This window comes from Ciconia boyciana, chromosome 7 (genome assembly GCF_034638445.1).
Source record: "Ciconia boyciana chromosome 7, ASM3463844v1, whole genome shotgun sequence".
In the NCBI taxonomy this organism is placed as follows: domain Eukaryota; kingdom Metazoa; phylum Chordata; class Aves; order Ciconiiformes; family Ciconiidae; genus Ciconia; species Ciconia boyciana.
In genome coordinates, this window is record NC_132940.1 from 10,036,814 (window position 1) to 10,061,282 (window position 24,469).

General features: G+C 42.3%; 1 protein-coding gene across 1 annotated transcript in view; it reads left to right on the forward strand.

The window, feature by feature from the left end:
* The window catches only part of TRABD2B (TraB domain containing 2B), a 296,180-nt gene extending 273,922 nt beyond the window's left edge, over positions 1–22,258 (forward strand). Inside the window, exon 7 of the mRNA XM_072867434.1 lies at positions 19,768–22,258. Within this exon, the coding sequence (XP_072723535.1) occupies positions 19,768–19,990 (223 nt within the window). The 3' untranslated portion in view covers positions 19,991–22,258. The remainder of the gene's footprint in view (positions 1–19,767) is intronic.
* Positions 22,259–24,469: the final 2,211 nt, after the last annotated feature.

Here is a 24,469-nt window from a genome sequence, read left to right on the forward strand (position 1 = left end):
CTTACCAGGGCTTCTCGATGTGTGCTTTTGGGATTCCTGGGCAATTTATTCTCCCACCTCTAAAACTGGGAAAGCTCTTAGTGCCTTTATCCAGGCCAAATCATGGGCAGATAAACAGTCATAATGTTTCTAGATCTCCTAACAAGTAAAAGGAATGAAATAATCTGTTGGGAACTGGCTGCTTGCCTATACATGTAATGATTGTCTTTGAGCATTACTCTTATTCCCATTTTCATAGCACCTAAATTCCTTGCAAGTAAAATGAGTCAGAATCTCTCTTCCTTAGCTTCTCCTTTTGCTAAGGAAAAAACTCCACATATTTGTGTTTTGGGATTATTTTTTTTATTCATTCTTTTTAATGAAGCAGTTGCCTTATTTTTTTTTAGTTTATTGTATTCTCAGAGTGAGTGATGTAAGGGTTGTTATTAAAGTGGTGCATATTAATCTTAACGTAGTAAGGCTATTTCTGAGGTTAATGCCAGCCTTGGTAAGAAGGATTCATGTGTTTTGTTCTCAAGGTGTGTTCAGTGGTTGGATCCTCTCCACAAAGGATGTTTAAGCATGAACTAAGAGGCATTTGATTCAACATAGTTGATTGCCTGAAGGACAAGGGACTTTTCTATCTTTCTTCTGCCTGGGGACCACCAAGTCGTGGTGTCCCATGATGTCCCAGCATTTCACAAGGGTGTCTGGTCCAGCTCACCACATGTGTCATACAAGTGAGGTGCTTAAATAGACCTGGTGGGAGCCTGGCAGTTAGGCACAATCATCCTGCCCACGTCCTATCTATCCAGAAAGGATATTGGATATTGAGCCTGATATGGCTGTGGAAATATGTAGCTGGGGGTCTAAAGCAGTGGTGCTTGCATAGCTTTGGTGGGCTTTTGTGCCTTTTGCTGTTTTTATTTCAGTAAGAAACGTTCCTAGGAAAAGTATTTAAAAGGGTAGTTCCCCAGGTTACAGTTAAATTATTCGCTCTGTGCTCCTGTGAGATTTCATCTGAATCGAAACCTTTTATCCCTCTACTTCCATTTCATAAGGATGGAGATTGGGATAAGGAAACATAAGTTTCCGCTCCCACCACGCTGGTGATGAACCAGACGCTGTGTGTCGCCTGCCTTGCTGAAAGATCCCAGGGAGATATTAGTGGGAGATCACAGCCCTAGAAATGAGGAAAGGCTGGAAGAAGGGAAGTCTGCCTTAGTGCTTTCAGATGGTTTTAGTGCTTCTACAGTTCTGGAGTAACTTCTGGTGTTTTCCTGGAAACAAAACAAAACAAGAAATACAAACTGTTCAGCTAAATCAGAGACTCACAACCAGCTCTGGTTTCCCCATAAATTGGATGGGGTCTCAACTTTCATAAACCAGCTGCTGCATATTGTGCTTTTGGCAGTTGGGTTTCAGCAGCATTAATTGCAAGCTGGACCTTGCACAAGGCAATAAACAGTGAGTTCTCTCTAACTGGTTCCTTTCTGATTGGCAAGAAAAGAGCAGAAATGTGTGCCTGTCACCAGACTTTGTAGTGTGATCATTCTTGGGAGGAAATAGCTAGGATGGCTAATAATACAGGCAATGGAGTGTTACCTGTGCAGGAGAGAAGCATGTGAACTTATATCGTGTTGCCTTAATAATGTTCACTAACACTCAACCGTGAGACTGTTAGCACTCATTTTTGGAGGATAATCAGTGTACTAGAAGTTCACACTCTGGCCTGACCCATAGATCCATTATGTGTTTGCATATTCTTAAATTGGAGCCCCCCATGTTCTATATGGACTGAGGTCTCTGCATATAGTATTACCTTGAGCTACGGCCCCCTATTTCCAAATGGTTCTTCTTCCAGTTTGAGTTTCCTAACTCACCTGTTGTCACCTGAAACTTGACTTGTTCACCCTGGAGACAAAGTAGAGGGGTTTAGGTCATTGTTACAGCTTTTGGGTGAAAGCTGCATAAAACTCATTGTTTCCATGCGAGGTCTCCAGAATTCAGCTGTTTCAGCTGCCTTTCAACCTGAAAAGTCGAAGAGAAATATACAGGTGGAGGACAAATCCAGGCGAATTTAAACCAGATTATTGATTCTTGTATGAACCTCATTGAACTGTGAAATGACTGTGGTTCATACAGTTCTTTTCCAAAGCTTTATTGACTGTGGATTAGAGGACTTTATGAGCCATGAATTGCAGGGCTTTTATGGACTATGCATTTCTAGGCTATCTCATACAGTTCCATGGAAATCTTGGGGTGTTTTTTTAAGCTACCAACACAGAAACAAAGGAAATGAACACAGGAGAACAATCTTAAAGGAACATCAAAGGTCTGACTCCATCCTATAAAAGCCAGGAAATCCATAATTAATAGTTCCACTAAGACTTCAGCTCACACAGTCGTTTGGGTCTGATCTGAGGTTATAGCTACACTCTAAAATGGCCTCGTGAAAAATGAGTCATCATTTAATGTCACACATCATTATTAGTATTTACTTTCAGTTATGCCTTGGAGATTATCCTTTCCTTTTTGTTCTGTCTTAACAGCTGAGGCATTTGAGTTGGCACCCCTGAGTGGACGGTGTTTAGATTTGTGTGTTGGAGGGTTAGTACTGCTGTGGAGGATGAGAAAGCTTTTGCTCTGTCTTCTCCTGTCTTTGACAGAGCTAAGATTTGCTGATCTCCTGGGTAATCGGCTGCACTGAAGGCTATTAAAAAATACAAAATGCTGATGAAATGTGTGGTTTCCTCTCCCTTCTGCCTCCTTCCCCCAAAATCTAAACAAAATGAAAAAGTCCTGCCTGGCTGCAGTTCGTGTTTGAAATTGTTTGTCAAGAATCAAAATTAAATGGAGATTTCAAGTAGCGGGACTTTTTCTTTAACTACTTGATTTTGCAGAAATGTGCAGATTTGAAGTCTGTCTTTGGGAGGAATTTGAACTTAGACAAAACTTAAACCCTAGGTAGCTCCCATAGCCAAAAGCCAGCTGGGACAGCAGGGAGGGGAGGCAAAACCCTTGGGCTGGAAGGCTGCAGTTTAGCATACAGAGTGTATTATTGTTCCTGTTGACACTGTGATAGCTAAGCTTCCCCTTGTAATATAGATAATTAACTACAGATCATTCACTGGCTTTTCATGATGGGCTGCTTTGTTAATTGAAAGAGTAGAGAATGTCTTGTGACATTTCAGAGTAGTCAATGAAGGCCAGATCAGGATCACACCTTTGTTCTAACAGGCAAACAGTTAAAGTCTGCAAACAAAACCAGCCCAAGAGAACAGGGAACCTCTCCCAGGTGGGGGTGAGCATTATAGCTCCTGGGGCCCCAAGGCAGGGCAGGAGGAAAGCTCCTGGGAAAAGGGAGGGAAGGGAGTTAGTAACTGGGAGGGTGTTTCAGGAGGTGTGAGGCTTGGAAGGAGCGATGGCAGCTGGGGGATGTGCAAGAGAGAAATACAGAGGTGGGAAGGAAGAATTAGAGAGGATGTAATGGGCAAATTCAGAGGTTCATTCCCACTGCCGAGGAAGGGATCTCGGTGAAGATGGTGTTTGGAAAGACACTGAGGACACACAGATGCTTCACTCGCACAGGAAAGAAATTAAAGGAAAAGAATTGTTATCAGAAGAGAAAAAAAGAAATTCTTGTCCCAGATGTAAGCTCAGCCCTGCAAAACCTGCCATTAGTGGGAAATGAAATGAATTCCCCATGTAATTGGAAATGGCGTTTCTCTGATAGCCCAGTGCTGACTATTCAACCCCAGATGAATGCAATAACATCACAAATATCAATTTCTTTTGGAAGTAACAGTTATTTTAGGCCAAAAAAAAAAAGTTATACCAGTGATGGATGAAGGGAGACAATGTGTAATAAACTGCACTAAGTGTGCCTGTATAGAGTGAACCTTATCAGTTTGGATGGAATTTAAGCACTTAGCCTGTTATCCTTTCTTTCAAGACAATGCAGTGATGGAAAACAGAACTCTGTCAACTCAGACAAACTTTTAATTTCACTTAACTGCATCTGAAAGGTAAATTTCAGTAAATGAATTCAAATTGCTTCCTTTTCACAACACACGGTGCTGAAATACAGTACTTAACTTCATTAAAGAAAAGACTGCTTTTCTTTAGAGGAGACCTAGACACTTTTGAAGTCTAACAGGTAAATTGTGGTCAGATGATTTCCCTCCATATGGTAGCTTTGAGCTTGAAATTTCCATCACTGGGGCCTTGTTTGTTTAAATTACTCTGTCCACCTCCCTGGTAAGGATACTGCTCGGAGAGTGCATGCCTACTGATGCTCATGGGGAGGGGGGATCACTCCCTCCTCCAGCCTGTCCCCGTGCAGTCACGTAAGCAGTTGCCACCATTGCATTTATTTGCCCTGTGTTCGACCGAGGACGAGGATGCAGCTTCAGGACCTTTCTAACTTGTTATAGTGAAGCTGTCTCCCGGAGGGACCACTCCAGCAGCCAGGAACAGCGGGAGCGTAGGTGTGTTGGAGTCCACCTTCCCTCCCTTGTCACACCTCATTGCTATTTGGGGCTTAACTGTGTTGTGTGGCCCCTTGGCTCTCCTCCAGCACTTCTGTCTACCATTTCCTTTGCTGTTCTCCTGGCAGGATTTCCTTCCCAGGAAACTTCCATGATCACAGTCCCTATCAGTGACTGCCCCCAGTCTCCAGGGCATGGCATACAAATACCTACTCATCAGAAAAATCTCATGGTTTGACAGCTTGGGTACAAGACCCTTCTGTCACGCTGAGTGGTCTCAAAACACCTCCTAGACAAATGCTCCCTCCTGGTTCCTCAGTGGAAGTTGAACCTTTATATCCTGAACTGGCCTAAATCTTCTTAGTTTGCCCAGTCTTTTATGAACTCTGGTGGATATACAGTGGCCAGAAGAAGACATTTTGGGCAGTGAAGCAGTGCGTCAGTTGGTCCTTCTCTCTCCCCGACTCTCTCGAACATGCAATCTTGCTTCTGTTAAGGTGTCCTCAGCTCCTCCTGAGCAGGGAGTAAAGTGTGGGGAATACTGCATTTTCCCCTTCTTAGTTTCTTACTGTTTCCATTTGATCCCCCTTTAAGACAAGCAGATGGCTTGATGCCTCCTTTAAACAAGCACTGACGTTGGCAATTCTTTCGTCACACCCTTTGCACAGCCCCAAGTACGCAAGCCCTCCAGTGGAAGTAAAATAGCAGCACGGTATAACTCAGTGCAGTATAAATAAGAGGTAAATCTCCCGACTGTAACATATGATACGGTGATGACATATCCTCCCTCCCTAGATGGTTTTTATTGAGGCTTCTTGGATTATCAGGTTGGTCAGAGTGCACAGAACGTATTAATTAAAGCTGTGAAACCTGGGCTCAGCACACAACTCTCTCGTGCATCGCAGTAACGCACGGGAAGTCCTGACGTTCGTGTCCAAAACTCTAGCATCTCCGTGCTGATAGACCCTCCCTGTCAGCTGGCCGTGAGTGATAACTTCTTTCCCCTTGTAAAGTCAAAGACTTAATTTGTTATCCTCCAGATGGGGCTGAAAAGATGTGCAGCCACACTTTCACCTGCTAGACACACGAAAAGATATGTGTGTTTAACTCTGTTCTGTTGTTGTCCTCTATAACATGCTGCCACTGTGATGAAACAAACACAGATGAACTAAAAAAAAATAAGCAAAAGACTTGCATATTTACTTTCACTGTTGCTTAAGTGACTCACCACCAGTATGAACAATTAATATGAAGCAATATAAAAACCCTATTTTAATGAAAGCTATAAATACTTGAAAATAAAATCATTAGAGTTAAAGAACACGGAAGTCTCTTGGAAATAGAGACATAATTTGTACATAGATTGCAATTTTATTCCATGAAACTAAATTCTTTATTGGTAATGCATTAGGTATTTTATTTTCGTGAAATTTAAATCCATCATGAATATTAAATCCATATTTTTGAAGGCGAGCGAATAACAAAATTGGAGCACACAAAAGCTAGGATTTTTGAAGAGTGAGGTATTTTTCAGCACTGGATATCCAACAGCACTTTCTGCTCCTTCCCTCAATGTTGATTAAGATTGAAAATACAATGCAAGTTGTTTTATGGAACCTATTAAGAGCTTTCTCTTCCTTTCTTGTTTTCTACTTTTCATTCGGGATGTGTTGACTAAAGATAGTCTATATTATATATTTCTATCTGCCCCAGTTTGGTGTATTTCTGACTTGGGCTGAATACAGCCCTACCATTGCTAGCTTTGTTAAGCCACCTAAGATCTGCCTGATGCAGCACAAACAAAATGTTTGCTTAGGATTCAATTTCAAGAAGGAGCAGCTGCTGAGTTATGATAATCTCTTCCTCCGTGATGCACATCCCCACTTGTTCCGCTGTTTCTCAGCCAGCGCAGTCTCATTTCCTCACCCAGTGCCAGGACTCCTGGCACAGGAGTTGGTTGATTGATTTTGGACAACCTGGTAACTTTTCAGTTCCATGATTCTCCATTTTCTGCTTAAATTTTCTCTTTTGCCAATACTCTTTCTGCCTGCCCTTTTTAACTCTGGCTGCATGCGCTTGGCATGGGCCCTGGAGCAAGGAGTAGGAAGGGACCCCTCCAGCATCTCCATCTCCATCCCCAGACCTCTGCACTCACCTCCAGCTCTCTGAGCTCACCTTGCAGGAGGCTGTGATCCTACAAACACTGTACTTCCCTTTGCAGTCAGTCCATGCCCATGAAAGCGTGGGTTTTTGGAGCCTGCAGCCTTCAGCAGAACCTCTTTGAGATGGGGGCACATCTCACGTATAGCTAGCGTGTCTTTGTCATCTGGCATTACTGCAGACTGCAGTAGGTAGGAGGCATAGCTAGGCACCCTTCCTCTTCATTTTTTAACCAGGAGATGGATCTCCTCCATGTTATTTAATCTTCTTTGCTTTTCCTACCATTTCCACACAGATGTATCTGTGGCCAAGAACACTGCAGACTGGACAAGACAGTCAGCATTGGCTCCATTTATTCTTTGCTAAATTCATGAACATCATAAAGCAGTCCAGGCTCTTTCTGTAGTGCTTTTCCTTCTCTTGACAACTTGGCAGCCTCATGGGCAGTCTCTGTGATGGTGGCCAGTGCCAGGAGTGTTGGGGGCCTGTTAGGGGCGAACTGTGGTCTAGATACCTACAATAATAAGTTGTTAGCAAAACCTTTATGCTTATGCATTGGATCGATTTTTTATTTCTCAGGCATCAGAAATGCACTTACAGTTGGCATTAAGCTGGAGAAAAGGTGCCTGTGGGTATAAATGTAGAAGCAAGTTTGTTTTACCTACAGCTTGTTTTAATGTTAATATTAAGCTACCACGGTTGAATAGGTTAGACTCTCTTTAAGTCTTGAGATTCCCATCCACAACTACTCAATCATAAAAATAAGGTTTCAGGACTGGGCCTGTAGCACAAAGTGTCTCCTGTGGAGTGAGGCAAAAAAAGAGGGTGCTTATTCCACTGAAAGAGTTAACACTAAGTGAGTTTGACTGTCTTCTGTGTTAATGCAAGGCTTTTTGTCCAGCTATTTTTAGTCTGTTCCAGCAGTGTATCCCACTGTGGTCTGGTATGCAAGAGCTTTGCTGTGAGGTTTGCAAACACTTGTATTTCTGTGTTGTGAGAACAGAGCGTTTGTGTGTTATTGGAGCGTGTGTTCCTTCGGCGACTGAAAGGAAGGGCAGACCGTGCATGTGATCCATGCACATGTTTATTGTTGCCTGTGAATAACCATGTACAGCAAATGGGCTCTGGAAGAAAGCTTGTTAGCAGATGTCGTCATGGCCCTTCCAATTTATAAATATGAGCCTTGACATTTATATTTTCCATATCCAGGGCTTTCACTAGCCAGATGTTCTGAGGATTGGCTCCTTGGAGCCTTTAACTACGACTCCTCATGGCATATTGTCTATCGCACACAAAAAAAATAAAACCCTATTTCTGGCTCCTGTCAAACAGATAAGAAGGGAAAATGCACTGAGTACCCGCAGGTAAAGGGAATTCCTCTAAATCTGAAATGCACTTTAACACAGCTCTACAAAACTCTTTACGTTCACTCAGCTGAAACATAAGTTGTCTGGTTTAACAGGCAGCGAAAATTCAATACACAGTAGCGCTTTTACCCTGCTGTTTGGGGTGGGTGAAGAGTGTGGTTTGTGTTAAACTCACAAGGCTGACTGCAGTTGCAGACGCTGTAAGAAGTGCTGAGTGGGCTCATGCCCAGGGTGAGTGGGATTCCTTAAACACAGAAGTGGGTAGTAAAGCTCCCTAAATTGCTATTCTCGATACAGAGGTTTTTCCTTTAGCAAGTGTTGTGTTTTCCCTGTCGAGCGGGGTGGTGGCCAGCTCCACATTCAGACTCCTAACTTACAGCACTACTCAGCTGACAAAATGTGGCTGTTTCCATCTTCTTCAGAGCAAACGGAATTGCTCCCTTGGCTGGCACAGCCAGCACGGACCCTGCAGGGAGGTTGGACCCCTGTGCACGTTAGCTTGGAGCTGTTGGTGTCAGGAGCAAGACGTTTCCCCGCTGCTCAGGCTATGGAAGGAGCAGAGACCAGTCCGTGCCATTCCTGCTCCTTGCACTGCACCCATCAGGGAGAAAAGTTAGTAGAGTAATCTCAAAAGCTCCGTTTGGGTTGAAGATGGGACCTCAGAAAGGAGATTGCTTGCTGTGTTAATGGCTGTCTGCCTCTCTGCCCCAGGGTACGCAGATGTGTTGAAGAGGTCACTTACCATCTAAAAGCCAGAACAAATCTTCTCAAAACACTGCAGCCCTAAGTTGGACTTCTTATGTATTTGAGTGATCTTCGTATCTAGCAGTATCTAAGCCCCGAAAGACTGCAAATCTGCGGTTCCTCAAGGTAAAGCTCCAGACTTAGCAGAGCTACATAAAATCCATAAAATGTAAAAAAACTTCATCTTCCAGTGAAGGCACTTGAGTTACCATGAAGAAAAAGAAATATCTTTAAAATTCAGTAGAAATGCAAACACACAACACTGTCAATGCTAGCCCAAAGGAAAAGGGTAAGGGATTTGGGGTTTATTTCTGGTTCTGCTATTCCCCTTCTGACTAGTGAGCTTCATGCCCTGTGAAACTAAGTGAAGAAAAGTATGACAGGGAGGAAGACGACGTTACTGTTGTGGTGGGCAGCTGGTTTATAAGAGGGGTTTAACCACAGTTATACTGTGGTAGCGGGTTTATCTAAGAAGACAGATTCATTGTAGAGTGAAACGGGAGGAAATTTGATTCCCTGACACTGCCGGCAGCGCGGGCTGTGCTGCGTGCTGAAAACCCAGCAGGACCCCAAAGGGCAGCTGTGGTCTAAGTCCAGTTACTCACTGGGATGAAGGAGAAGTAGGATTTATTTAAATTCACATGGTTTTAATGCTATAAAAGCTGGGTTCCTGCAATTATGAAAATGCCAGGCCAAATTCCGATTTCACTCAGATCTCCTCTTTACAATTCCTGAATAACTTAACTGAACAAAGTAAGCATTATGCCTGGGGCCTGAGCCCACAGCACTGGAAGGCGAGGGAGCCAAGCCTATCGCCTGTGAGCTCCTGGGTGACAGGGATGCCTCACGTAGCAGTACCGTGGAGAGACGTGGTGTGGACCATGGTCACAAAAGCTCAGTTCTGCAGAGACACTTCAGGGTCCGGGTTATGACACCCGGCAGGGAAAGCTTTTGCAGCCTTTCCCGCCCTGCAGGCCAGCAAGCAGCTTTTTATGAGCCACCGATGGCATCTCCAAGCTTTTAGAGGGTTTGGAAGTGCTTGGGGAGAAGGAGTTTATGCTGTGGCTGGTATCACCGTGGTTGCTTTGCAAGCAGCAGGAGGAACCCAAACCTTGTAGGCAATGCAGCAATTTAATGTCCTTGGTATTTCTGCCTGGTAGATATGCCCTATGAACCTTTTTTTTATTTTGAGAGTGAGTCTGTTGGAAAGAAAAATAAGCCAGTGCTTTTGTTCAGTGGAACAAGCTTGAATTCAATACTGCTCCAAATAACAGGTTCAAAGATCTGACCCAACCTTAATTATTCTTACTAAGAGAGACTCTGGAAAAATACAAGCAGTGAGCAGGAAAGTGAGCCCAGTGAATTAGAGAGAAAAATGTGATACAGACTAAGCGGAGAGAAAATCTCTTATGCGGAGATGGAAAAAGAACAGGGAGAAGGAAAAAGAAAATCAAAATCAAATGCAAAAAAGCAGTATAATGGACATCAATTCAAGCCAGTTTATATTTTGGTTGTTCGTTCTGTTCCTTAATACATTGCACAGGCATCTTCTTAGCTGAAATAATTGTGTGTCTTAGAGAACAGTCTTGGAGAAAATACTTAATTTGACAGGATGTTTTAGGTACTTCCCCACTACTGCCTCTTCTAAATCATTTTAAAATCTGGAGGGGAAAGTCGATATCTTTTACAGTGTTTAACAAGAAAGTGACAGGGTCAAATATATACATCTTTATGAATGTATGTGTTCCCCAAACACATCTAAACATGCATGGTTAATTCTGTGCATCTGCAAAAAATATTTGAGCCATAGGGCCCACACAATGCCAAACAAACACTTGAGTGCACATAGGAGAGGGCAGACTGAGTCACTCTGCTTCTAATTAATTGAAAGGTTGAGCCCAACAAAAAATACAGATTATGATTTTGACCACCCCAAAAATGCAGATTGTTTTGCGTGTGGGGCTGTATTGGTGAGAGCAGGCAGTTTGCAAAATACAGACAAAAGACAGATATTCTGCTCATGCTTGGGATTTGGTTCAAAACCACCTGATTGCAGCACCATCAAATGAACTCTTTACGTGTTGTGTATCAGCAGGTTGCCCAAAAATCTTCACCGATTGCATCACTGGCAAGAGTTTTACAATACTAAGCCCATCTGTGTATGCACCCTTGATGTTTTTGCTTACTTTGGCTGTAAAAACTGCAATCATTATCTGTCCAAGGAGCAGTGAAACAAGTACTTGGTTATTTGAGCGGTGATGATGAGTCCCTTAATTGCACATACAAATCAGGTACACAGCCAGATGTGTGCAGTGGGTGGGGGTGAGTTTGTGGATGTTTTTGAGCCCACATCACTATTTAGACTACCATAAACACATCCTGGCTCAGATATCTGTGCAGAACTGGTGAAGCAAAGGGCTCTGAGCTATCTCCTCTTAGCAAGGGCCAGGCCCCGGGTAAAACTGGGATGCATTATCCCAGCTCTGTGATTGCCCCGTCCCAGTGCAGAATCACGGGGGGATATTCTTAGGATATTAGAGAATCATCAAAGCATTTCTTAGAAGGGCAAAGGAAAGAGCTAATGTTGTCATCTCCTGCGTCGGGACCACCCAGACACTCTACAACAAATCATGGTTCTTCAGCTACAGTATCTTGAATTATTGTTCACAGGGATTTTAAAGAATTTAATTCCTTTTTTTTTTCCTCTTTTTTTTCCTTTTTTTTTTCTTTTTTTAAAGGATGACATGTAGTTTCCTGATGGGCTGGTTTTAATAAGGTCGAAATCTTTGTTGTTGCCAAATCAGAGAGGAATATAACATCTTTAAGTCATTAGATGGGAATGGGGTAATTACTCAGAGGGCGTGCTTCAAAGGTTATTGGTTTTTACAACGTTCTGTGTTTTTACACCATTCTGCAGTTGTCTGGAAAGGAGCGGCAGGCCTGATTCTGCTGGTGCCACATGTGGGTGCAGGATTTGTATTTGTAGGGTTTTCCTGAAGGATTTCAGGGCCGGCGGTTGAAAAGGGCCATACACAGTCTCCTCTGGGAATGAGGGAAAGCTAAACCTGACCGCGAGGTACAGGAAAAGTTCCCACACACTGAAAGTTCATTTCAGAAAAGGGCCCTCGGGCTGTGCTGGAGTTGTTTCTCACCTGCTCCTTCCCTACCTGCTAGATGCATCCTCGTGTCCATCTTTGCATCACTGCATCCCCATGGCAGGGGACCCTCAGGCTGCATCACTGTGACAGCAAACTCCTCTCCTCCTCTTTCCCCGTCCCATGCAGCAGTCCCCACTGCCCCCGTCCCTTCCCGTCCCATCCCCATCCCTTCCTCTGGCCCCACAGCAGATGATACACTTCGCCTTAACAACATGACCCACCTGTGGCTTTAGGATGCCCCTGTAAGTGCTCAGCCTTGCTGCAGGTCAATGTCACTCCAGGGCTGAATTTGTCATCACGGAGGTATTTTGCAGGTGGCCTGGGCAATCGGGACCTGCAAATCACAGTGAGAGCCTGCAAAACACTTCACGTTGGGTTAGTGCCGGTGGTGTCACACTAACGCTTCAAGGTCTTGACTCAGATCAGAGTCAGGGGAGTAATAGAAGTAAAGTGATTTAACGAGGTTTTGATGGTTCCTTGGTGGGTGACACGGGGATAAAAAACAAATCTCCTAGCTTCCAGCCCATGGCCCATCCAGAGAGCGGGTCAAAACTGCACCAGAGGCATTTGAGCTGGATTTCAATGTTGAGCCTCCTCCTGCTTACACCAGCATGGCCTCCCTGGAGCCACTGGGCCAAGTAAGCCAACTTCTCCTTCATGTCAAAGCTCAGAGCCTAGACACCAAAGAAGGGACACCAGGCCCTGCCATGCCCATTGTTGGGGAGCTGCTGTGGGACCGAGGAGGGGAGCTGTGTCCCCACCAGCCACTGCTTTTTGTGCTGCAGAATCAGCAGTTTTCCTCTTCCCCACCCTGTGGCCCCATCCCAGTTTAGGAACCTGTCCTTACCAGTCAAAGGCCTCACTGAGGCTGGAGCTTGGCTGGGGTTCAGGAGACCTGAATTCCAGAGACAGAGATCTTCAGAAGCAGGTCATCTCACCTACCTTAGAGACATGCCTTTGGGGGGAAAGAATTGTCCTCTTGAGACACCTTGTTCCCCATGAACTATAGCGGGAATACAGTCAAATAGCTCCAACTATAAGCCTGCATCTGAGATAGCTACAATTAATTCCCACCCTTTAAATCCTATTAAAGACCCGGGCATCTGAAGGACTGCCCATGATTCTCCTTTATGGGATCTTATGGAGGTGCTGCTGAGAGCCTTGGTTCCTGCGTGTTCAGGAGGGAGTGGTGCCTTACATTGCTCCCCCAACCATCCCATCCTTGTGTGTCCTGCTCCCCACCACCCTTCCTGCACTTGAGCACACAGTGACAGTGTGGCTCGGGGTCCTGGCATGCTTGTTCATGGCTTTCTGTCCTTCCAGAGCCAATGCCTGGTGAAACTTGTGCTTCCCTTTCCCTCTTTTCCCTCGATACCCTCTTCTTTCTCCTAGAGATAAGCCCTGACAGACATGGTCCTAACAAAGAGCAGGGCTGGGGGAATAGACCTCTGTCAGCCGACGTGCACTGCTTTTTGCCCCTTTACAGGGGTTGGAGGCTCACAGGTGCCTGCTTCAAGGAGGGGAATTGCTCGCTGTCACTCTCTAGAGGAGCCAGAACGTTGAAATAAGGCTGGATCAGAGCTTGACATTCCTCTCAGGTGGAAAGATGGTTCCCATTTGAGTCTCATCAGAAGGAGAGCTCAGACCGATGGTGACGGGTTGTTGAAATGCTCCCGATGTTGTTGCCTGACCCCTCGATCAATAGCGTGGCTGCAGCTGCCTCCCCGTGACTCTGTGCCCGTGCTGCTCGCAGAGAGGGTGGATGCTTGCAGTGTGGAAAATGGCCAAAGATCTGGGCTTCCAATAACTCTGGGGTAAAGGGAAAATAGTAGAGATAAGGCTTTTCTTTGGCTCATCCCCTGTCTTCTCTGTTGGCCACAAACCAGGGTGTGATATTGCTTACTCATTCAGACATGCAAAGGCAGTTTACTACACTACTGCAAATAAGTAGTGGCCTCCTCTGGACCAAAACTGGATTCCTTAATCAGATCCAGGTTGGATTATAATTTTTTTTTAATGAACTGAACCTTGCGAAAGTATGAGCCTCTTGGCCTTGATCCCACAAAGGACTTTAGGACGTGCTGAGTTGTAGGTATGTGAATACTAGCCTTGCTGGAAGCACTCGTGTGCTTGCAGTGCTTAGCATCCTGCTAGTCTGGGACCAGAAGACTCAGCATCCTGCAGGATTTATCCCTCAGGCTGCAAGAACGGTGTCCGTAAGGAAGGCAATGATAAAGAGAGAGATGAAGCTTGGGGGGAACAGAGCCTATGCTGATCTAAAGAATCCCTTCCAGAAACACTTCAAATAATAATATGAAAATTTCAGGAGATGGGGACTTCACATTCCCTCTACGAGGTTACTCTAGTGGTTTTCACAGTTAAATCCTTGTGACTTATTTCTAGTGTGATGTTTTTTCCCCCCAATATACTCTTTTTTCCTCTTGGTTGAGCACCTATTCTTTTCTTTCAAACGTGTGGTCAGAATTCTTGCCAGCCAGCTTGTTTACATAGTGTAACGGGTTGGTCTCAGCACTTTAAGCAGATGTATTTTTCAAATCTTGATTAATAAATTTTGGTGACATAAATAGGTCTGGTTAGTTCCAAGAATAATTGTCTTCACTAGCAGAACATTATTTCTGATCACCAGAAAAATAACGTGATAAACTCCTTTCACATCTGTTCATTAAATGAAAAGGAAAAAAAATAGGGCAAAATCTGTTTGAAAAGAAACAGGAAGCATATGCTTAATATCACTTAAAAAAAAAAACTAGCCATCATAAGGTTAACATCAAATCACAAATGCAAAACAGCCATTATTGTATTTACTCAAAAATTTTCTTTCAGTTTACTAGCTCTTTAGGTTTTCAATTGAAACATGCATTTTTTCAGGGTTCAATCTATGCTGGCACATTGTCTTGATAAGCGTCTTTCATCAGATGCTATTGTAAGAAAGGCTGTCTGAGTCTATATTTATTTACATTTATTAAAAATAGTTGTAATGTGTTTATATAGTTCCTTTGATCCAGAAAAATCCCCAAACACTTTGTAAGTTATGCTTAACGGGGTCACTTCCTCCACCCTGAACAGAAACCGTGTTGGGACTGAGGCATGGCAGCAGATTAAAAATGCATAGAAATATCACCATAATTCCGTCGGTCCTCACCCCCTCGGAGCACCATCAATTTTCTATCAGCTTCAGAACAGTTACTGGGACCATAAAGGTGATTTGGACTTTGGGGACAAAAAGTCGTGAAAAGACCATCTTCCTACAGACTGCATATTTTTCATGCAGTTTCTTTTGCTTTGCAAATAAAGAAGCAGTTGTACCTACTGCACAAAACATAGGGCTGGCAATATCTCAGCTGGACCTACTGTTTCCAGTTTTGGGCATCTCGCTCCAGAGAAGACACAGATCAACTAGGCAGAGCCAGGGGAGAGTAGAAGAAAGGATGGAGGGAGAGCACCTGAGGACTTGCGGAGAAAGGTGGAGGGAATTGTTTGTTTAAAAGACAGAAGGCTGAGGTGAAACATGGTTAAGTCTTCAAAGCATGTGAAAAGCTGCTGAGAAGAGGGTAGGAATAAACCTGTCCATGGGGACAGGAGAAGTCAGAAACTTGCGCTGTAGCAAGGAAAGATTTGATGAAACATTAGGCAGTAATTCTGGATATCAGGAATGGTGAAATGCTGGAATAGATGTCCACAGAGGCTCTGGAATTGCTGTCATTGTAGGGTTTTTTTGAGATTGGATTAGACATAAATGTCAGGAAGGGTTTAGATCTTGCTCCTGTCTTTGGGACAGATGGGCCAGAAAGTCCCTCCTGGTCCTATTTTCTGTGATTCTGCTGTGGTGTCACATGTGGTCAGATGAGCCCTGCTTATATGGATAAACCAAGTCACACTAAAAATTAGTTTGTGAGCTCCTTGCAATGTCCTTGCAAGCTAAACCAGAACAGAAATTCCCCCAAAGGCTTGCATGTGTGTTTGTTTTATTTTTCAGTTTTAAAATGCTCCCAAATCATCAAGGTGCTTCAGCATGCCCCCAGCGCGGAGGACTTGAATCGCGTAATTCGATTCAGTAGGGTCTGTTCACAAAGCCTCTGCCTGGGGCCCCGTTTTTTGGGAAAGTTTTACATGTTCTAATGATGGTAAGACAATGTATGACTAATGCACTGATTTGAAAAACTGCCCTATTATCTGATCAAAAGTACAAACTCACGAATATGATACCGCAGGTCATTTGGCTAAAAGATACCTGGAGTCTTCCAGATTTTTAAAACAATCCCATACACAGAAGCAAAAAATGGAGGTATGAACAGTGGAGCCAGTGGTTGCCTGTTCACCACAGATCATGTGGAATGTTTTATTAAAGATATTTTTATCAGACATAAAAGACTGAAATACAGAACATCCTGGGCTGGCAAGAGAAGGCGTGATAATAATTTAGATTATTATCCCTCAGATCTGTGGTTCATTTTTATTATTCTCTATGTTCATTTCAGGAATGATCAAAACCTCCCTGAGGACAATGGAAAGTTTCCAGTTGAGTTCAGGGGACTCTGCCCCTGCTTTCATCCTTAGGAAAGGTTCAAGGGTCAGTGAGATCCTATGTGCACATGCAAACATGCTCAGAGGGAGTTTTGAGAAGTCATCTCCTGACACCAGGGCCACCTCTAAGATTAGGTTGTGTCTAACCTGGCTGTCTGGGGCCCCTCTGTAATGCCTAGGAAGAGAAAGACCCCGAGCAAGAGTAAGTACCCACTAGAGACCTGCACTGGCATGAGGTGGACCACCTTCTGGAGAGGTTTCTCTCCCCATTCGCTGCAGAAACAGCCTAGTTACAGACTTGGAGATTTTACAAGGAGTTTTGTAGCATTTGGTAAAAGGGATCATTCTCTTTAAATATCTCTAAACCACCTTGGCAGTTGACTAGGATGCTAGAAGTAAGGCTGCATTTAAGAAAATGTCTTATATGGATAAACTGTGATTCATTCATGCTGTTAGCATGCTTTGTACACATTAATGGAAGCACGGTCTTCTTCTCTTGTAAAGCACTTAAGGATTTTTTAAAAACAAATAACCCCACCTAACAGTATGTATCTTAACAAGGAAGCCTTTATAGAAATCTAATGTCTTGAAACCAGAAAATGACCTCACTGACTGAGGAGAAGAGTGGTCAAAAATTCTCAAGTCTTTTGACAGGATACCCTGGGATTTCAAGTAAACTGTAGGGTTTTTTTTCCCAAAAAAATACCTGTTTTCAAGGGAGAAAAAAAAACCAACAAAAAAACAACAAAACATTTCTGGCAGTTGACTAGGAAATGGAAACATCATAGGAAATGTAAAATGTTCATTTAAGGCTGCTTTAGGAATCCCTTAGAGGTAGGGATGGGCTGATGAATGGGCTTGTGATTCTTTTATGGGTTCCCTGGCCAGCCTGTGTCCCCCATCAGACATCTCACCCAATGCATCCCTGAGGTGCAGAAAGACAGTTTGTGCAAGGGACATTTTAGCCTCACTGGAGGATCAAGCCCATAGAATGTGTCAGGAGCAGGATACACCCAAACTGCAAGTCTAAATGGCATTTTGGCAATGTTTTTTAAATTGAAATTGAAAACCAGACCCTCCTTGCAGTTTAAAATTTGATTTAGGGCTAAATTGTGTAGTCCTGTAAAGTGACAAACGATAACCAAAAGATGAGTACGAGCACCTACCCATACTTACTTTAGGGAACTGGTACAGGGGAAAAACCCCAAAATTGTGATCCCACTGTCAGTGTTGCCAGATCTGTGCACCACAGCATCACTCAACAGGATACATGAGATCTGGATCAAAAGTTGGAGCATGACTGCATTTCTGTTGAATTACTCAGAGCATGTAGTACCTAGTTTTGTCAGAAGCAGGCTTTAATGATGCCTTGTATTCATCTTGGGAAGGCCGTTCATACTTGATGTTATGTATATTACAGGAGCTTGGATAGAGAGTGCCCAATCTGGTATCATTCTTGCCAGTGCTAAATTAACCGCTCAAAAAAGCTGGACAAATCTGAAACAGCGGCATTAGCTTATCCCAGATCCACTCTTTGTATTAAGTGACTGAAGCGATTTTGATGCAATGTGGCAGAAGCTCTAAAGCTGTGTGTCTTGTATCATCAGTTCAAGACATAAACCAACCACTCACCATGGGAATTTAGATACGAGCTTCCTCCAGCAAGGCTTGATTTCAGAATCTTCTGTTTACAGAGTTTATTCCTCTGGAATGAGCACTGCTTCTCACTGTTGAAGACATAATACTGGTTAGATGGATTACCCGCTCCCACAAAGCAATTCCCATGTCTTTAATTCTAGATTGCCTTTTCTTTTTACTCTAATTCATTGTGCATTAGTTAAGATCACGTCTAGCTACAGAACAGCTATCTCACCCAGAAGATGTGGTGACAGTATAAAGGATGAGGCAAGAAATGAAATGAATTATCCCAAAACCCGGGGTGAAGTGTAATGTGCAGTGATTGTCTACTGGATTTGATGTTAACTCACGCGTGTGTTTACCAGTGCCCTCTTCTGGGTGGACTCAGATCTTCTCATAGTTTGTGATTGACTCAACACATTTGAAGCAGCTGAGCTAAAAGCTATCTTGTTATTGCTTAGACAGAAAAAGACAAAAGCTTTCAGTGCTACTAAACTCTATTTCTGTGCAAGAATCTGGAGCAAGATATTGTTCCTTTTATCGGATGTTATGCACGATGCAGCCTTTTTCTTCCAAGGTCAGGAACTAAGATACTGTATCTAAATATTTATAGGACTGCATAGCTTCTTACTCCATAAAAAAATTATTTGACAGTCATTTTCAGTGCCTCCAAATCCCCTTTATGGAAGATTTTAAAAGTAATACAGTGAATCTGCAGGTATTAGTGTCACATCTTGTTTTCAGGGGAACTTGTCTTTTTTCTCCTTGCTCCACAGCAGAATGCCTGGTTTTTAAGTCCAGAATCCACCTTGCACAGTTTGTATGCTCGGTTGTGCTGCTCTGTGACAACGGGTGGATTATGGATCATCCAATAATGGATGCAATGGAAGCATTTTATGAAATGGAGATTACAACTTAAAACTTCCAAATCAGTTGTAAGTGAACCTTTTTGACCTTCAGTGTCATGGGAATCATGATGAATTCCAACCTGCAAATCCAAATCAAAGTAGTAACGCAACCTACAATCAATAAGCTATCACACCCCTATTCAGGCAAATACAGAGACAGGGAAGCTTCACACTGAGTCTGGTTTTGGCATTGTGATTTGATCCAAAATGGCTTAAAGCCAGGGAAAGAAAGGAAGCTGCTTGGTCTCCTGTGCTCAAGGTTATCAGTTGTGTAAGGGGATCCTGAGAAATTATTTACGGCTTGTGAAAAAGGGGAAGGACATGTTTTGTGGCCCCTCCTGGACATAGTATCCAGTCCATGGTGCGTAAACATGTCTCTGAGACATGACAAATTTTGAGACCTTTGGTGGCAAGAAGGTACCTACGGACATAAGAATGAGGTCATCCTGGCTCAGCACAAAGATACATCTATCAGTCTCTGATGCCGGCCAGTAATGGATGCTTAAAAAAATGAGTGCAATAAGTTAGCTACATCAAGAGTGATCCCTCCTTTGGCTATATTCTACCAGGAGCCAGAAGCTGAGGGATATCCCGAATCAGAGCTGTTTCCAGATCATCACACTTGTCAGCCCCTGGGGCTCTCCCTGCATGTCTAATGCGTGCAAACAATAATAATAATTGTGATTGTCGTTGTTGTTACCACCATGTAGAATGGCAGCTCACAGAGTGGAGATAAGGGTTCTCCTGTTTAATTTCCTTCTCATGTGTTTTCTTTTAGCACCACCACGTTGCCTTCCTATATCAGGATAACCAATGGCTACATCACAGTCAAACCCCCCATTTGGATTTCAAACCGGCTGGATCAGAGACCGCGTTCAGATCACCCATCCCAGCCTCAGCCTACAAGCTCAGCTTCAGCCAGCATTTTATGGCCATCAATAACTTCTCCTCTCTGCGTGGCCATAGCTTCTTTTCTCCTGAATCTACTGCAGCCTTCCTGACCACATTAGTATTACGTACAATCCCTTGGAACAGAGAAGAGAGATAATTTATGAACGAACTGGAGGTTAAGACAGCAACAGTTACAAGCTGGACCTTCTCAGTGAATCAGTAGTGCCTTCTAGCTGATTTTGTCTCTTTGCCCAGATACATTTTGAAACTCTAAAGCTTTATTGTAACACTGACTTACATCTTCTTTTTGTAGAAGGATCTTTATTTCCCATAGTGCTATGGGGTTTTGTAAAATATACGTGTTCATATAAAGAAAAAAAAGAAAAAGAAAAAATGTATTTATTCGACTGGTAAACTTATTTTTCTTGTTGTATAGTTAATAACATCCCTATTAATCAGTAGCGATGGTGAAACAGATAAATTAATATTTTCTATATTTGTTTTCTAACTGACAACTCTGCAAATGTCTGAACTGACACCAGATTAATGGCTTCTTTGTTTCTTTAACCATTACTTTTTACAGCAACTGTTCAATAAGTACATTTCTGCTGAACTTCTTTATTTTACTTTTTTTAATCTCATTAGCATAGCTTACACTGAATAAAGCAGATCCTGCTCTCTGTGGCTTATGCCCATTAGAAAAATAGGTGCATTCTTAACTCAAGTTAGCTGCTACAACCTAAAATCCCAGTTATTTTCATATGACTTAGTAAGTCATTAGTCAAGATAACCCTCTAAGTTCTCCTGTTGTCTTTAACCAAACTATTTAACTTCTTTGGAAATTACCGATTTCCCTCTTTGCCCTGGGATTAATTCATTAGCTAACGCAAATTAAGAGTTTGTTCTTAATAAAAAATTGCTTTTAAAGTCTGGAATAATGCCACTGGAATTATTTTCTTCTCTCCCTCATCTTATATAAACACAAGCCTACAAACTTTCCCACCATAAATGAGAACAGAACTTGGTCTGTCTATAGGGTATAAAGATGTAGTATTCTGTTAATCTATAAAACTTCTTTGTACCAGTGGTATTAATGCAGATGGACAACCTGGAGGGCAAAAAACTTCTACGAAGTCCTCTTCATCTTGCTATTATGATGCTTGAGCTGGTATCTCCGTGCTGAATTATGCTTATCTAAAATCTGTTCAATACCACAGGAACCAAATTAACCCCTGTGTTATGGAGATGTACAGAACGTTCCTCCATTTGTAGACTATGGTACTTCTGTTGACTTAGATGGAAACGTTATGACACCTTACGCTCACTGAAAAATTTACTCCCTATCCAAGCAGCTACTTTTCGTGAATGTGATGAACAGCATCTATGGGGAAAAAAACCAAGTCCATCTTAAAAACTATTAATTATGTTTAATAACGCATGTTGAATTTTTTTCTCCAACAAAACATGATGAAAAATCCCTTTGGATACAAGAGTTTCAACTAGAAAATTAATTTTGTTTGAAATAGTGTTTGTATTTCTGTCATCTACAAACCAAAAATCCAAAATATGTGATGAAAACATCTTAGTTTAAAAAGACTCAAAAAACCAGAAAAATACAATGCAAACTTTTCTTTACAAAAAAGCAGTGCTTTTTCACCTTGAAAAAAATATCAGATGATAATGATGATGATTATAATAATAATGCTGATAAAAGTCTGACTGAAAACAGTCATGTCACTTTCCCACCAGCCCTACAGCATGGTCTCCAGGACTGGAGAGATGATTCCATGCAATCTTAAAGTCTCTGCAGTGAGAAACGGTTTAAGATTCATGGTTTGTTTGTCATTGTACCAATTAATTCAGGAAAGTAAGTTAGCAAATAATTAGACTACAAAAGGCACATAGTTTTATTTGAAACAGTGATGAAGTACTGAGCTTTTCCATCCTGCATCCCAACCCATTGCCTTGCAAAGGCCAGGGAGAATACAGATAACTTCTTTTTTACTTACTGCACACCATGACCTCCAGCCTTTGCTCTATTTTTGACAGAAGGTTGTGTAGATTTGTGGTCAATTTAAGTGGGTACAGCAAACAGTGCTATAAGCTACCCCTATTTTTTTCAAGCACAACAGTTGATAAGGCTGAATGGAAAACTTTGAGTTTTGCCCCAAATGTGAGCTTCAAGCACTCCCTGTGCATACTTTTATATTGTGTATTTTGGCTAGCAGAAGATTAGAGATGTTAGTTTTGGACAGAAGCCATTCACCTTGCATAATATTTATTGCATGGGGCTGGATATTGGAAACATATTTTGAGAACTTTCATTTCGGTTTTATTTGAGTTATTACCCTAGAAATGCCTTCATTTGAATATAATGGCTTAACAATTCAACCTTAATGCATTTAAAAAGATGATTGGTTCTCCTGCTGTATTCAAGACAGAGATCAGAACTGAATTATAATGTCTTATTTACAAAAATGGAACTGGAAACAAGGTAGTCAAATCTTAAGGGTGATGATAAGTCACATAGTAAAAGTGAACAGCCAATGAACCAAAGCCCATTGAATTTTATTTGTTGTAATCTGATCGAATCCAGAAATGATTCTGTGGTACCATCCCAGAAATAATTCCAGGTGTTGGAAAACTTGCAGTATAAATAGACAAGACCACATAAAGATAAGGGAGAGAGAAAAGAGCAGAAAACAGGAACAACTTGTCCAAGACTGTAAGGAAAACCACCAATAGGACCAAGACTAGAAATTACAGTTCTACAGTTTCCCAACCTGTGGCTTTCTCCATAAGCCTCTGGGGCTTTTTTGAATGTTAGGAGCACACAGATATCTCCACCCTCACAGCTGTCATTATACCGCACAGAATAGTCACTCTGTTCGTCACTGATGAGGTTTTTTTCTGAGTCACTCCTCCAATGGACAGTAATATTCAATATTCATTAGCTCAGATATCATGGTACGTTTGAATATCACAGTATGTAAATAGCTTGGCTATCAAAGTATGTTTTGACATATTTGCCTGGCATTTTGTCTGTAATTCCTGTGAAAAGAATGAATGTTACTGGAGCTCACCGGATTTCCCTTGTGCTGGTGCCCCGTCTGTGCCATGCTGCAGTGCAGGTGTCACAGCAAGGTGTCTCTTGGCTTTGGGGCCAACACACTTGACTTCTGCCACCTAAAAGCATCTAGCTCACCCAGTCATCTGAGCTTCCTCTGGTTAGGGGAGAAGACACAACTTACAATAAATATAAGATTAAGTAGCTTCCCATAGATCCTATCTCAGGAACCCTACATGAATGGCTTCAGCACAGTTTTCTAACCAAACATTTATTTTATTCTGTTGTCTTACCCTAAGGTATGACTTAGGGTAACTTTTTTCAATCCGTGGCATGTAAGCGCAGCAATACTAGAAAATGAGACCCTCACTGTGATTGATAAAAACAGATTATTTATTAATCAGCTACAGCAGCCCAGTGTTAATTAAAATACACTAATACTGGTTAGCACAGTTCTATGCACATCCATTGCAATGGATCATGAGTTTAAAAAGTGTGCATCAGATTTGATATATGCTCTTGAAGTAACACTGACTACCAGCTTCATGGGACTTCAGTTTTCTCCATGGGTTTCTCGGAAAACTAGGAACCGACTGTTTTCTTTCTCCGAAGGAAAGCTCAGATTCCGTAATCACAAGATTCCTCAGATTTTCTTTCTCCGAAGGAAAGCTTGTGATTCTGTAATCACAAGATTCCAGGAGCAGGAGATTTAGCAAAGATATTCATGCCCGCTATATATAATAGCAAACACCGGTGATACTAGTTACCTCTGAGAAACACAATCAAGAGAGTCACATAATGTCTAGCAATCGAGGACATGATTTTGAACGTGTCCAAAGCTGAATGTTCGCAAGATTCATCTTTTCAATGCAGCTACAACTGACGCCAATACAATTCACATCATTATATGTAACTGTAACATTATAAATGAATGCTAATTATCTGCCAAGCTCTTGCCCTGGTGGAATAAATATCCCATACCACCAGCAACAGATCCAACTTCCACTCTTTCATTGTTTTAATACTTTTCTTGCCTATGTTTAACTATGGATGCTATATTAACATGCATTGCCACTTGAAGAACCAGTTAGTAAGCTGGGACAGAAGGTATTTTATATTTTATGACTGATGTAGTTTCTCTGCAATCCCTCGGGCTGTTGAATAATGCAATACCTCTTCTGGCAATAAATGATGAACATGATTTATGAGAACTATGCTTTATACAGGTGTCAAAATCTGCTTTGTTGAACTTCCCTTCCCATTCCTCCAAGCTCCACTGTAATTTAGGAACACCCAAGGTACAGAGTTGTATATTTATCTAAGTTCTTCAATATACAATTGTGGAGAGGGAGAGAGTAGGAAAGAGGGAGAACTTAATCTATGTTTAGTGCATTGATTAGTCAAATGATATGACCCAATCATTACCATATACCACTGTTAGGGAGGAATTTCCCATCATATATTTATGTTAGAGAAACCAAAGTGCCAAAGTTATTATCTCAGCATAAATGTTATCATTCCA